At 48.4% G+C, this 14,056-nt stretch overlaps 1 protein-coding gene and 1 pseudogene across 2 annotated transcripts in view; one reads left to right on the top strand and one right to left on the bottom strand.

Moving 5' to 3' along the window:
- LOC307063853 (elongation factor 1-alpha, somatic form-like) overlaps positions 1-6,625 on the bottom strand; it is a 98,390-nt pseudogene extending 91,765 nt beyond the window's left edge. Inside the window, exons 1-2 of the transcript in view lie at positions 6,617-6,625; positions 4,507-4,990 (exon numbers count right to left, since the gene is read on the bottom strand). The product of the transcript in view is annotated as an elongation factor 1-alpha, somatic form-like (transcript). The remainder of the gene's footprint in view (positions 1-4,506; positions 4,991-6,616) is intronic.
- Positions 6,626-11,802: 5,177 nt separating this feature from the next.
- Positions 11,803-13,355, top strand: ID3 (inhibitor of DNA binding 3). The gene is made up of 3 exons (XM_079728509.1): positions 11,803-12,117; positions 12,232-12,314; positions 12,867-13,355. The coding sequence occupies exons 1-2, from the start codon at positions 11,818-11,820 to the stop codon at positions 12,289-12,291; spliced, it is 360 nt and encodes a 119-aa protein (XP_079584635.1). The 5' UTR covers positions 11,803-11,817; the 3' UTR covers positions 12,292-12,314; positions 12,867-13,355.
- Positions 13,356-14,056: the final 701 nt, after the last annotated feature.

Below are 14,056 nucleotides of genomic sequence, written 5' to 3'. Positions count from 1 at the left end.
TTGGTTCTTTGTTGTTGAACGCGGGCTTTCTCTAGTTGCGGCAAGTGGGGGCTTCTCTTCACTGCAGTGTGTGGGATTCTCATTGCAGTGGCTTCTCTTGCTGCGGAGCACGGGCTCTAGGTGTGTGGGCTTCAGTAGTTGTGGCATGCAGACTCAGCATTTGTAGCTCGCGGGCTCTAGAGAGCAGGCTCAGTAGTTGTGGCCCACGGGCTTAGTTGCTCCACGGCATGTGGGATCTTCCCAGACCCAAGGGATCGAACCCATGTCCCCTGCATTGGCAGGTGGATTCCTAACCACTGCGCCACCAGGTAAGTCCCCTGTATCCATCATCTTAACTGCTGCTTTCCTTATCCTCACACACTGGGACTCAGTAAACCAGATTGGTGTCTTAAGTTCTATTCTATTCCATTCTGAATTACAAAAAGCTAAGACTCTAGAGTCAGTCAGCTTGCCCCTTCCGCACTGGTGACCTTGAGTTAATGTGCTTAACCTCTCTGAGCCTCAGTTTCTACATCTGTAAAATGGGGGTAATAATGATACCAATTTCATGGGTTGTTATGAAGATTAATGAGTTAATGCCTGTAAAGCACTTGAAACAGCACAAAATCAGTGTCCAAAAATACTGACTCTTCTTATTAACTATTTTTACTATTCTCTTTTAACCTTGTTTCTTTTGAGTGGGGCAATTATTAAAACCATAACAACTTAAGACATGTAATGTAGGTGATCTAAAATGAAGTGAATTTAACCTTTGGTCCCCCAAATTCTTACAACCACACTCTGAAGGGAATATCATTGTCTCCATTTCATAGATAAGGAAACTGAGGCCTGGAGAATGTAAGCAAGTTGCTCAAGGACATTGAGTTTGGACACAGAGAAGATAGAGGCTTGAACCAGGATATCAAGATTCCAGTTCCCATGACTTTCAATTCAAGCCTGTCCTATGGTGCGATTATATGGTGTGATCATAAAATAACAGGGCTGAGTGGGGCAGTTGGATTTCAGTTTGTTAGTGGTTTGGGGACAGCCCCTCCCCTGTCATAGCCCCAGATCCAGTAGATTCTAAGGTGGGGGTCAGGTCAGGTCTCTGGCACACATTTGGGCCTCAGCTTTGGAGCCAAGTTCCTCTCTCCCCTGGGAGGGATACAGGGTTGAGGAAGGGGTGTCAGAGCATGGGGGTTGCCGTGGATGACCCCGGCCCAGCTGCTGCCTGAGCTTTCTCACGAAGGACGCTCTCCCAGTGTCCCAAATCCACCCCAGCCCCTCTGCCGCCTCCCCCCTGACCCTCATCATCTAAGGAGCAGTTGTTGCAGCTTGAAAACATGTTTGGCACCAAACATGGGAGTTAAATGCCCTGGAAAGATGGAAGGCACTGCCCAAGCCAACTTCAGGAAGTGGGAGCGCCCACCGATCAAGAGCACGGCCTTGTAGGTTTCCAACCTGGCTTCTCCACTTCCTAGCTGAGTAGCCGTGGGATTCTTCTTTCTGAGGTTTCCACATATGTGAAATGGGATAGCCATGGTATCTATCGCAAATGTTTTGGGGATGCTTTTCTTTTTTAAAAGCGCTTTACTGAGGTATAATTTATATACCATAATATTTACCTGCTTTAAGTATACAATTAAGTGATTATTAGCGTATTTGAAGAATTGCACAATCATCACCACATCAGCCTTAGAATATTTTCATCACCCCTCCAAAAAAAACCCTGTACCCGTTAGCAGCCACTCCCCTTTTTCTTTTCAGCCTTAGGCAACCACTAATCTACATTCTGTCTCTAAAATTTACCTTTTCTGGAAATTTCATGTAAATGGAATTATACAACATGTGGTCCTTTGTGCCTTGCTCCTTCCACTTAGTCTAATATTTTTGAGATCCATCTATGGATTGTATATATCAGTAGTTTGTTCCTTTTTTTTTTTTTTGGCCACGCCACATCGCTTGCGGGATCTTAGTTCCCAGACCAGAAACTGAACCCAGACCCAAGACAGTGAAAGCACTGAGTCCTAACCACTGAACCGCCAGGGAATTCCCTAGTTTGTTCCTTTTTATTGCTGAATAATATTCCATCATATGACTATACTACATTTTATTTATGCATTTATCAGATAGACATTTGGGTTGTTTCCAGTTTGGGGCTACAATGAACAATGCTGCTATGACTATCCCCCTACAAGGTTTTGAGTAGACATATATTTTCACTTCTCTTGGGTAAATACCCAGAAGAATTGCTAAGTCATATGGTCAATTTATAGTTAACTTTTTAAGGAACTGCCAAACAGTGTTTCAAAGTTTTACATTCCCATCAGTAATGTATGAGGATTTGTTGAGAGAATTAAATGAGATAATTAACATGAAATGCTTAGCATTGTGCCTGAGTCTTCAATAAATGATAGCTAGTATTAATAGAGGTCTTAATAGAATCAGCTGTAGTGCTAGAAACCACAGTACTGCTGCCTCCTTCCCTGAAAAGAAAGTGGATCTCCAAGAGGCAGTCACTCTGCAGTATTAATGCCCACATCCTATATGCTCTTAGCCTGGCATTCAAGGCTCTCCACACCCCCACCTCCATCTACCTGTCCAATCTTGGCCAGCATTCACTTTACCCTCTAGCTTCTGCCCAGCCAAGCTGATCAGCACCTCTGCTCATACCATTCTCTGCCCTCTCCCCCACTGCCTTCCTCCTGCCTTCTCTTTGAGTATTAAAATCCCACTTGGCTTTCAAGACTCAACTCAGGTGTCCTTTCCTCTCCAAGGTCTATCTTGACTTTCTAACTAACTAGACCAGTGCTGTCTACGGGCTGTTGAACACCTGAAATGTGGCTAGTCTGAACTAACGTGTGCTGAATTATAAAATATACACCAGATTTTGAGGACTTAGTATGAAAATAATATAAAATTAATAGTTTTTTTGTATTAATTACATGTTCAAATAGTATTTGGGGTATATGGGTTAGGTAAAATACATTATTGAAATTAATTTCACTTGTTCTTTTTAAAAAAGTGGCTGCTAGAAAACCTTAAGTTACACATGTGGCTCACGTCTGTGGCTAAATTTTAGTTCTACTGGACAGCATTGGTATAGAGTATCAACATCCTAACAGTCGCTATTTATTGAGCACCTGATTTCTTACACTGTTGTATCTGTTATCTGACATAATGCTCAGCGCAATTCTGTGGGGTTGGTATTATGAATATCTCCTTTTTACAGATAAGGATACAGAGGGAGGGTGTGACCTCCCCCAAAGTCACACAGCTGGACACTAGCAGACTCAGGATTCAAATCTAAGTTCTCTGCCTCCAAAGCCCATAGCCTTCCATGGGGTTTTGCTGCACAGACTACTAAAGCACCAAGGGCTTTGGGGGTCTCCTGGGGTGCCTTTGGCTGGAATTAGAACAGCTCTGCATGGTAATGAATCATGCTAATCAGAAACTCTGACTGAATGCTTGCCTTTCATAAATGCAAAATGAGAAAGCAGATTAATTAGTATAAACAATGCATTTGGAATAAATCAGATCTTGGGACCTGTGGGTGTAGTAAAAGGTGGAAGGCCACTGATCTAAATATCTCATTTGGCAAGTGGGGAACCTGATGCCCAAAAAGGAGAAGATTTGTCCAGGGCTGTCAGAAAGTGGGAGAGCCAAAAGCAAAAGCCCGGTTTCTAGGCTTCCAGGCTGAGTGTCTTGCATGTACCTCACTGTCTGTACATGGAAGGACCCTGCCCCCAGCCACCTGGAAGCCTTTTGTCTTGAAGCAGCCCCCTTCCTCTCCCAAGCCTGTCCCAAAGACTAGAGAGGAGGGGGCCAGGAGACCCAACCCATTTCCCATCAGGGTCCCAAGGCCACCATCCGGTCCTGGGCCGGGAATTCCTTTCACAGACTGAATTAAACTGAGCCGAAAATAATTCTGAACCCTTGGAAGCCTCCAAGAGCTCCTATTCCTACTCCACCCGGGTCCAGCAGGCCAGGCCTCCCCAGATCTCCTCTCTGCCATCTTCTGGGCTCCCCCAGACTTCCCCTGCCAGCTCCCATCTCCACTCACACGTGTGTAGGGAGAGGGATGTTTAAACAGACTGCCCACATCCCTGTTCCCTCTTCCCAGCCTCTCCAAACAGGCAGGAGAAAGGGCGACCAGAGAGACGTATTAAACCCAGCACCATCCCTATGAGCCAACCCAGGAGGGCCCTAGCCAGAGGCACAGAGAAGGAGCCGCCAAGAAGCAGAGAGACACAGACACAAAGGGGCAGAGAGTGTGTCCAAGACAAAGAGAAGAAAAAGGATGGATGTTTAGATCAAGAGAAAGGCACGGAGCGAGAGACGAAGAGACGAGAAATAAGAAAAAGTGGAAAAGGAGGCGGAGATGAAAAAGGGATGCCTGAAAAGGAAAATTAGAAGAAGGGAAAGTAGAGAGAAGATAGAGGAATTAGAATTTGAGGGAGAGATCGAAGGAGCAGGGGCGCGATGGGGGAGAGTTGGAGGGGGGACAAGGAGAGCGCGAGGGGAGACGCGCAGCGATCTGAGGTGCCCTGGCCGCGGGGGTCCCGGGGGGCGGGCCCTCCTCCCGGCGCCTCTCCCCGCCGCGGCGGTCCGAGTAGCCACATTCCTCCGGGTTTCCCACACACTTGCCATCAAAGAGTCCCCAAAGCCCCGGCTTTTCCCGCGCCCCTCCCCCGCCAGGGCCGGAGAAACTATTTTTCACCCCCTCCTGGTCTTTAATCTGTTGTGGGGAAAGAAAGCGGCTTTTGTTGGGCAAGGGGCTGCGCGGAGGGCGGGGCGGGGGCGCCGGCGATTGTGTGTCCCGCAGCTGCGCGCCTGGGGCCGCCGGGGTGGGGCCGCCGGGGCGCGGGGCCGGAGCGCGGGCGCGGAGGGCCCGGAGGTCGAGCCGGGCAGGGGTGGGGCGCAGGGGCGCGGGCGCGGACGGCCTGGGCAGGTCGACAGGCCGGAGTGGGGGCAGCCGGGGCGCGGGGTGCGGGCGGGAGGGTCGCAGGGGCTGAGGGGGTGGAGAAAAAGGCCACCCGGGCGCGCAAGCCCATTGTCCTCTTGGGCCTGTTCTGCACCAGGGCCGGAGATTGGGGAAAAATGGACACTCGTTGAAAGGGCAGTTGGGGAGAAGGCTGCACACCCGGAGGAGGTCGTATACTCAGGCAGAGGGCCACGAGAACTCTGGGAAACACACCACACATTTAAGCAACAATCAAGGAGACAAACACACACACACACTCACTCTCTCTCACTCTCATCAGGGACACAGACACACAACCCTGAGGAAGGGTCCCACAGCCAGAGAGAGGCCAACAACACACACTCAGGGAGGAACACACATTCAGAGAACAACCCACTTACTCAGACACACACACACACACACACACACACACAGCCTAAAACCATAAAGCTCTGTTGAACAAAATGGATTTCCGATATGAATTTCCTTCTCCTTCCAACCCCAATTTCTCCTTAAGACAGGCCCCCATTCTCCAGCATTTGCTTCCTTTCTCCCTCCAGTTGGTAGCCTGGCTCATGCTTCAAAGCACAAGCTCTGGACTCAGGCAGCCCTGCTCTGCCTCCCAACAGCTGTGTGACCTTGCACAAGTCACCTCACCACTCTGAGCTTCAATCGATACGAGGGTTGAGAGAGATAATATAAACAAGATGCCTGACTCGTTGTTGGCACTTGGCAAAAGTTATCCCTTATGAGCCTGCTGATGGCGTGGGCTGCTGTAATGATGACACTCAAGGGCGGCTTTGGCCGGCAGGAGGCTCTCTCTGTGCTGCAGCCTCTGCCTCTGCTTTCTGGCACCCCTGCATTTCCACCTCAGTGCCCCATTGGGCATGGGGGAGACTTTTCCTCTCTGACAGGGTCAGCTCTGTCCCCAGGCCGGATCCCTCCCATATCTACCCTCGCAGCTTTTGAACTGCTGCTGGGATCTAGGCCAACACAAGACAATATCTGAGCAGGGTGAATGTTGCTTTTCAAGGCCTTTTTTTTTTGCCTTCATCTTTTCTTGCCTTGGATTCCATCATCTTTCTAAAGCCTTTCCTGAACCCCATTAGTGGGAGCCCAAATCCAACTGTCAGCCTCTGTCTGCGACAAAGAACATCCCAAAAGTGATTACTGGGGTGGAACTTAATTCAGTACATCTTTACTAATTGCCCACTCTGTGCCAGGCACTGTGAGGGATACTGAGACCAGGAAGACAGATATGACATGATTACAAAGCAGGTGAGCTATAAGTCCCATATGGTGGTTGGAAGTGTTCAATGAAACCATGAATGAAAGTGCTTCAGAAATAGCAAAACCTCTGCAACATATTCTTTGCCTTTTTGTATTTGTTAAATCAGAGTTAAACTCCTACATAACTTACTGATGCTCTGCAACGTCTAGAAGTTCCAAACCTTTCTTAACAGGGAAATGAGGTTGTCCCTGTCTGTCCTCATTAGCCTAGAAATGCGAGGGTGAGGAAACTAGTCCTTGTGTGTCTGGACGCTGTGTGCAGTTTGAATGTTTGTCTCCATCCTTGTATGCATCAGTGTTGGAGCCACAGGCTTGAGTTCAAATTTTGATTATTGGAGTTTTGTGCCTGCTAGCTCTGTGGACAAATCTCTATGACCTCAATACCTTTGTCATGATATCTACCCCCAAAAGACTCTAGAGAAGATCATATAAGACAGAATTTATAAAGCAGCAGCACAAGATAGGTTCTCAGAAAACAAACTCTTTTCCTACTTTCCTGTGGTTGTCCACCCACACACACCCCAGATGCCAAGCCAGCCCCTGGACATCCCATGGTCACTGCCTACCTGCTGACATAAGGGGTTAGTTAACTTCAGGGTGGTATGGCTGGACCAAGCTAGTCTGGCTTTGGGTTGAAAGAAGGAGAGAGGGAGGAAACTCAACTCCCAAGTTGACTCCTAAAAACAGGAGTAGTCAGCCTGCACTTTGTTTAAGAATAAACATCCCTGAAAGCATGGACAGGAAGGTTTTTTAGGGGGGAAAAAATTTTCCAAGAAATTTCCAATGCTCTCTGAGTCTCTCTACTTAGAAGACATTTCCTAGTACCTTAGTGTCTGTCTTCCAACCTAATGCACGCTCCCCCTTGCTTTTCTCTATCCGGTGGAATAAAACCCTCTCAGGTCCAAACTACCTTCCTAGGAGGTCCCTTGAAAGGGCAGAAGGAAAAGCATAAACACAGAAAGATAAAAGTTTTGAGACGGGCAGACCTGGATGCAAATCTTAGATCTGCAACTTATTAGCATGTGACTGTGGGCAAGCACATTAACCTCTCTGAGCCTTAGTCTCCTGGTGCGTAAAATGGGTCAATGAGATAATGTATGAGAAGGCAAGTGGGACCTGGCAAATAGTTAAGATTCAATGACGGATGATGATGACGATGGTGGTGGTGGCGGCGGCAGTGGCGGCACCAAGTCCTTTGAACTGTAGAGTAGCCCATCTTGGAGACCCCTGAAATCCCCATTCCTATAAGGACTCATGCCTTAGATCCAGATGCTCACCATAGTCCCCTTCGCAGTATTTCACATGTTCCTGAGACCAGACTCAGAAGGAACCATTAAGCTCACTTGGTACCACCTATCTCACTCACTAGGGGCTACATCATATCATAGCACATGAAAATAACGAATTGGTTACTACAGCACTTTCCATTCCTTGTCCTCTTGATCCTCCCAGCTGTAAATAAGGTCGGTGGATATTATTTTTCACCCCATTTTACAAGGAGACAACTGAGGCAGAGGGACGAATAAGTAGTCCATCCAAGGGTTTGAGCCTTGATTCTGAATTCCCCGTGCTCTTCTTGTATCACATGAGTCTCAAGCAGTAGTTTGAGGTCTAGCCTTGCTTGGGGGAGGAGAAGGGGTATGTTCTAAGTGTATGGCTGGGAAGTCCTCCGCACACCTTTACATGTACTTTGTGAGCAAACAGTTACATATTAAAAAATGCAGCATCTGGGGATGTCCTGAGACTACAGCAGACCACCCTAATGCTAAGGAGAGTTAGAGGGCAGAATGGACAGGAAGCCAAATGAGGGGGAGTTCTGGGTCCTGGCTCCAGGTCAGCAACTGACATCCAGAGTAACCTTGGGCAAGATTTGGAAGTTCCCTTGATCCCCACTTTCAACATTAATGGCAAAAAATAGAAAGGTAGACAAATAGATAGAAGCTCAGTTTAGGCAAAAAGACATCTGCAATTCTCATCATCATTACTTTGGCTTTGAAATCGACAGCTCAGAGACCCCCGACCACTTTTCAAAATTTTAAAGACAAAGCAGTATAACTTAATAGTTCTGCCAACTCTTAAAAAAATCAGAGAGCACAACACTGACTTTTTTTCCTTTTCTTCTTCTTCTTCTTCTTCTTTTTTTTTTTTTTTTAATTTTGGCACAGAAAGATTCAGTTCCTGGAAATGCTTACAAAATGATTCCTGACACTGGGAGGAGATAGTTAAAAAAGGAAGAAGACGAAAACTTATAAACATATATAGATAAAGGCAGACGGTGGCAAGAAAGAGAATAAACAAAAGAAAGAAAAGAAAGAACTAAAAGAGATAGAGAGAAGGAAAAAAGACTTTAAAGGGCCCCAATTCAAGGAACGTTATCAAGTTCTCAGCATCTGCAATTCACAAGCCGCTTGCGGGTCGGGGCGGCGCAGACCCCTCCCCTTTCTCGGGTGTCGGACTCTCATTGGTGGGGACGGCAGTCGCCGGCCGGTGACTGCCCGAGGAAAGGTTGCCTGGGACACGCATCCCTGTGTGAACGCATGACGTCCCACCCTGGCGCCAGGCTGTCTGGGGCTGAGTCTTAGATCAACACAGCTGTGGGACCGGGACCCACAGCTGGGCAAAGGAGCGGATTCCTCAACAAAAAATAGGATTGTGAGAAAAGTTCTGAAACAAAAACAGCGCAGACAAAAGCCTTAATGACATCCTTTCATAAAAATAAAAAATGCAAGAGGGGGGAAAAAGCTGGTAAAAGGAGCAGAACTGGGAACAGAAAGTTCAGAGGCATTTGGAATAAGAGACTGAGGCCCCACCACCGCTAAACAAGTTGCAGAAGGCCTGAGCTAGCCCTCCAGTCCGCTGTTGGGAAAAAGAAGTCTTTTGGGCTCAAACTTTATTCAGTGTTCTCAACCGTAACCCATTTCTTTCAGAATTAGATTCTTACATTGGAGAGCACCCTTAGAGGTCATTTGTTCCCCCCTCCCTCAATTTTACAGAAAATGAAGCCCAGGAAGGAAAGAAATTCTTCCAAGGCCACATTGCAAGTTACTGACATGACCAGGTCAGAATTCTGCTTGCTGATCCCGGCATCCCTCTCCTGCCTATGTCACCCAGCTCATGGGCATTTCACCCTGAAAGCATCTTGGGAGATAATGTGAAGGTGCTTTGCAAATGGCTGCACAAGCCTGAGGCAGCAGTGGGTAGTAATGGGGGAGGCAAAAGGAGAGAGGGGAATCTGTGTGGTCCTGTGGACTGAGCACAGACCACTCAACCGGCCACTTGCTGGGTCCTCGGGCACCAAGGAGACTAATGGATGTGAGGGAGAGAGTATGTCAAGCGCCTTGCAGAGAAGAGGCGTTTAGTAATTATTTGTTGAAGGAATGAGGTAGGTCTAGTTAGCTCTATTTTATAAATTGGAAAATTGAGGCACAGAGGTGACTTACCCAAAGTTCACATTATTAGTAAAAAAGAATGGGAATTTGAACATAAATCTGCCTAGCTCTGAAGGCCAGGATATTTTCCAGGACCTGGGCTTGACTATTTTGCACAAACCACGGAAGTCTGCGTGACAGAAAAGTGTTTTCTATTTGGTCATTCAGGAGTCCACATAGCCACTATATTCCCTTCCCAAGACCAAATAGCTGGCATGCTCTTCACTTGACATCTGTAGCCTATATAGACTGATCTGTCCATTCATGGGATATTTTCTTATACCAAAGAGGCTGTCCTGGAAAACGTTTATATTTCAGGAAGAAGTCTTTCGACTCTTTCTTGGGACACAGAGTCCTGTGGTATGACAGCAAAGAACAAGGATTCAGGGTTGGCTCTATCATTACTTGTGGTGTGACCTTGGAAATATTTTATAACTCCTTTCTGTACCCTTTACCATCCCACACCTGCCTGTCCAAATTTCATAAAGCATTAGACTTCTAGAGCTGGAAAGGATTTTAAATAATCACTTAGCACCATTTCCCCATTTTGTTCACAAGGCGACTAAGGCCAGGGTACCTGGGCTTATTCAAGATCACATGACAAATTATTGGCAAGGCTGGTATGTTGAAGCTAGGATTCCTAATTCCCAGTCCAGTGTCCTTTTTACTATGACTATTTTGAGACTCTCCTAGCTCTGAGCTCCCATTGTCCTGTTAATCAGTGCCACATACTATAGAACTCTTAATTGTTTCCTGTGTTAATCTTGTCTCCCCAAATTGTGAGATTCTTGAGAGCAGGAGCCACTGTTTTATGTGAAGCGACTCCATAAATATTTACCAACTGACTGATTAAGGAAGCAACCATTGGGGGATCCCACCTGGCCAGTTCCATGATGGAAACCAGCATTCTGAGGCTGCAGATTCCCAAAAGTCCTTGGAAATGACAAGATGACAAGCAAAGAATACTGAATGCAATGTCCCGTTGCGATACGGGGCTTACTTGCCTGTCCCGTGGTCCCTTTCCTGGACTCTCAGATAGAGCTGGAGCCATTTCAGCAAGGCTAAGAATAATCCAGTCCAGGTGGCCTGCCCTTCCATAGCAGAGAGGGATAGACAATAGAGTGATGAAATGACCAAACTATTGTTTTCCGCAGAGAGGTGTGTGGAGAATGGGGGAAGGGAGAAGTGAGAGTTAAAAGAGATTTGCTGACCTAACGGGAACTCCTAAAAAGGTTATTTAGAAATCATCCCTTCTGCACCCCAACTCAAAACCCTGTCCAAAATTCTAATCAAACTCTCTTCCAAAATATAACTGGGCATATATTTGGCTCCTTATGGAGTGCATGGGGCCAGAGAATGGGAGCTCTCTTCCTTCCCCATGCAAAAAGCACGATTCAGGCTGCTTTCTTTCTTTCTTTTTTTTTTCTTTCCCCCTGTTGCTCAAATAAATAGTGTTCTTTGCTCAAACCCCCTTCCCCTCCTCCTTCTGCAATCTCAGCGCCTAGCCCAAATCTGTTTTCTTCATTGTAACCTCAGCTTCACCGCAATTAATTTTTTTCCCCTCTGGTCACAAGATAATTCCTGACGCCAGTGAGTCTGGAGGTCAGACGAACAGCAAATTGGGGAACAAGGCGGCACTAATTCCTTACAAGTTTCCCTTGAAAAATCTTTTGCTTACCAAAAAAAAAAAAAAAAAGCTTCTTTGCTGTTCGGGGATTTACGACCTCGGAGGACTGTGAGTTCGAACCAGTGTTGGGCTGTGGGTGGACTGGCAGGGGGCAGGGGAGCTCTAAGATCTGGGGCGCTGCCAGGAAAAGGCAAATTCTTAAAGTTAATGGTTTTAAGTGATTTTTTAAATCCTTTCTGGCAAAGAGGCCCGCCTCTCCTCTGTATCAGCGCTTCCTCATTCTTTGAATCCGCGGCTCCGCGGTATTCGGCGTCAGACCCGCCAGAGGAAGCCTGTTTGCAATTTACCCGGGCTGTGAACGCCCAGGGTCGACGGAGGCGGGGCCAAGGCGGGCTGTTTTGCATAAAGGGGCGTGCCTTCCAGGCGGGCTCTATAACTGCGGACCTCCGTGAGAGTGCGCGCGTTGCTAGCTGCTCAAGGGATTCTTTGGCTTTTTGCTTCTTTCGGCACTTCCAACCTCATTCCTCAATATGAAGGCGCTGAGCCCGGTGCGCGGCTGCTACGAGGCGGTGTGCTGCCTGTCGGAACGCAGCCTGGCCATCGCGCGGGGCCGCGGCAAGAGCCCGGCAGCTGAGGAGCCGCTGAGCCTGCTTGACGACATGAACCACTGCTACTCGCGTCTGCGGGAACTGGTACCCGGAGTCCCGCGAGGCACTCAGCTTAGCCAGGTGGAAATCCTGCAGCGCGTCATCGACTACATCCTCGACCTTCAGGTGGTCCTGGCCGAGCCCGCTCCTGGACCCCCAGATGGCCCGCATCTTCCCATCCAGGTGCGCGTGGGCGTGCTTGGAGCAGGGGCGGGGCTGAGCTCCAGGGCTGGGATGCTGCGGGACCCCTAGAACTTCCTAGCGTCGTGCATAACTCTCCCGTTTTCCTTCTCTCAGACAGCCGAGCTTGCTCCGGAACTTGTGATCTCCAACGGCCAAAGGAGCTTCTGCCACTGACCTGGACGTCCTGGCGCCTCCAGGTGAGTATCCACGCCTTCTCCCGGGAGCGGGGAAGGGGAGCAGCTGGTGCTTAAGTGGCAAATCCTGGAGTTGGTAGGCCTTTTAAGGGATTACCGCGCCCCCTCGGTTTAGGCAAACCGAGTCCAGAGAGGTGCAAGTGACTTGCCCGTGGTCACATCAAATGAATGACGGAACCAATTCCCATCCAGTGTTCGTTTCAACCTTAAACACACGGTGTCCCTGCCTTCCCTAGTGGCCAAAGACGCGAGAAAGTAGGCGCGGGTCCGACTAAATAAAGTAGCCAGTCTGTTTGTAGCTTGGAGTCCTTAAAGGATCCGTGTTTTCCTCAGCCCCCTCCCAGCTAGTGTTAATTCCAAGAGGGAGGGATGGTGCAAGCTCCGCCTGTGGTCCTTTGGCGCCAACTGGGTGGGGGCAGCGTGGGGCGCGGAGTTATCAGCTGGAGGTAGAGACCAAGTTTCCTCCTTGGCGCCGGCCAGTCTGCGGCCGGCCCCCGCCTCGGCGCGCTCGGCGGAAACTGACGGCTCCCTGGTCTTCTTTCCTCCCCCGCCCAGAACGCAGGTGCTGGCGCCCGTTCCGCCTGGGACCCGGGACCCTCTACGGCCGGAAGCCCGAGGGCATGGATGGGCCCCAACCTCGCCCTGCCCACTTGACTTCCCCAAACCCCTGCCTCGAGGCTGGACCTGCGCCCGGGAGCGAAGGACTGTGAACTTGGGTGGCCTAAAGAGCCAGAGCTAGCTCTGGGCACCAGCTGGGCAACCTCCCCCAGCCCTCACCCCACCCCCAAGTTTAAAGGCTGTCTTTCAGTGTGTGGAGGTGTATGGGGGGCGGGGCTGGCTGCTCTCCAAACTCTGGCAAGGCAGCGGTAGAGCTGGTCTTCTGGTCTCCTTGGAGAAAGGCTCTGTTGCCCTGATTATGAACTCTATAATAGAGTATTTAGCTTTTGTACCTTTTTTGCAGGAAGGTGACTTTCTGTAACCATGCGATGTATATTAAACTTTTTATAAAAGTTAACATTTTGCATAATAAACGGTTTTTAAACACTTGTGTATGTAATTTGATTCCTTAAGTGCTAACACTCTTTCTCACAAGACTGAATTTAGGGGGACTAAATTAATGTCTTGGAGCTTGGGAAAAGCAAACTTGCTTATTCCCTTAAAAGAGATGGGAGAATACCCAGCTAAGGCTAAGGGGGGAGCCCCACATCCATTGGGTGCAAAGAAGAGCCTTGTCCTGTCTCATTTAACAAGTGAGGGAAGACTGGAGAAGGGAAGTGACTGGCACAAGCTCACCCAGCAAGTTGGGGGCTCAGGATAGAAATCGGGTCTCCTGAGTCTCAGTTCTTAGGTATTTTGAGAGCTGTTTTGCTAACTAGCAGATGGCTGTCTTCTTCAATGCCATTAATTATTCATGATGTCTTTCTAGCAGGGGATGTGGAAGAGAAGCCTCACCTGGTGCCCAGGCAGGGTTGGTGGTTGATAGACCCATTTCAGAATTGAATAAATGGATCATTGGGCTTGGTTTCATTTCCCTTTTCACGTTCTCTGTTTTAATTTTCTCTTGGGCTTTCAAAGTTGGAGAAAATAGGAGAGGGGTCTCTTCCCTCAAATCCTCAGCCAGTCTGATCAGGATTTTGGTGCTGGTTGGGAAATATGGGAACAAATCCCTCTACCACCAGGTAGTTGAAGACTCTGAGCCTAGACTGGGAATTTGAGGAAGAGGCCCTACAGCCCTTATTTCTGGT

Source organism: Hyperoodon ampullatus (genome assembly GCF_949752795.1).
Source record: "Hyperoodon ampullatus genome assembly, chromosome: 2".
In the NCBI taxonomy this organism is placed as follows: domain Eukaryota; kingdom Metazoa; phylum Chordata; class Mammalia; order Artiodactyla; family Ziphiidae; genus Hyperoodon; species Hyperoodon ampullatus.
Note: the sequence above shows the minus strand (reverse complement) of the source record. Positions and strands in the feature narration are given on the sequence as shown.

Bases quoted from the DNA above. Each gene is read 5' to 3' on its own strand.
- ID3 (XM_079728509.1), top strand. From the start codon at position 11,818: ATGAAGGCGCTGAGCCCGGTGCGCGGCTGCTACGAGGCGGTGTGCTGC. The intron at 12,118-12,231 runs GTGCGCGTGGGC...TCCTTCTCTCAG, and splicing joins GCCCGCATCTTCCCATCCAG to ACAGCCGAGCTTGCTCCGGA.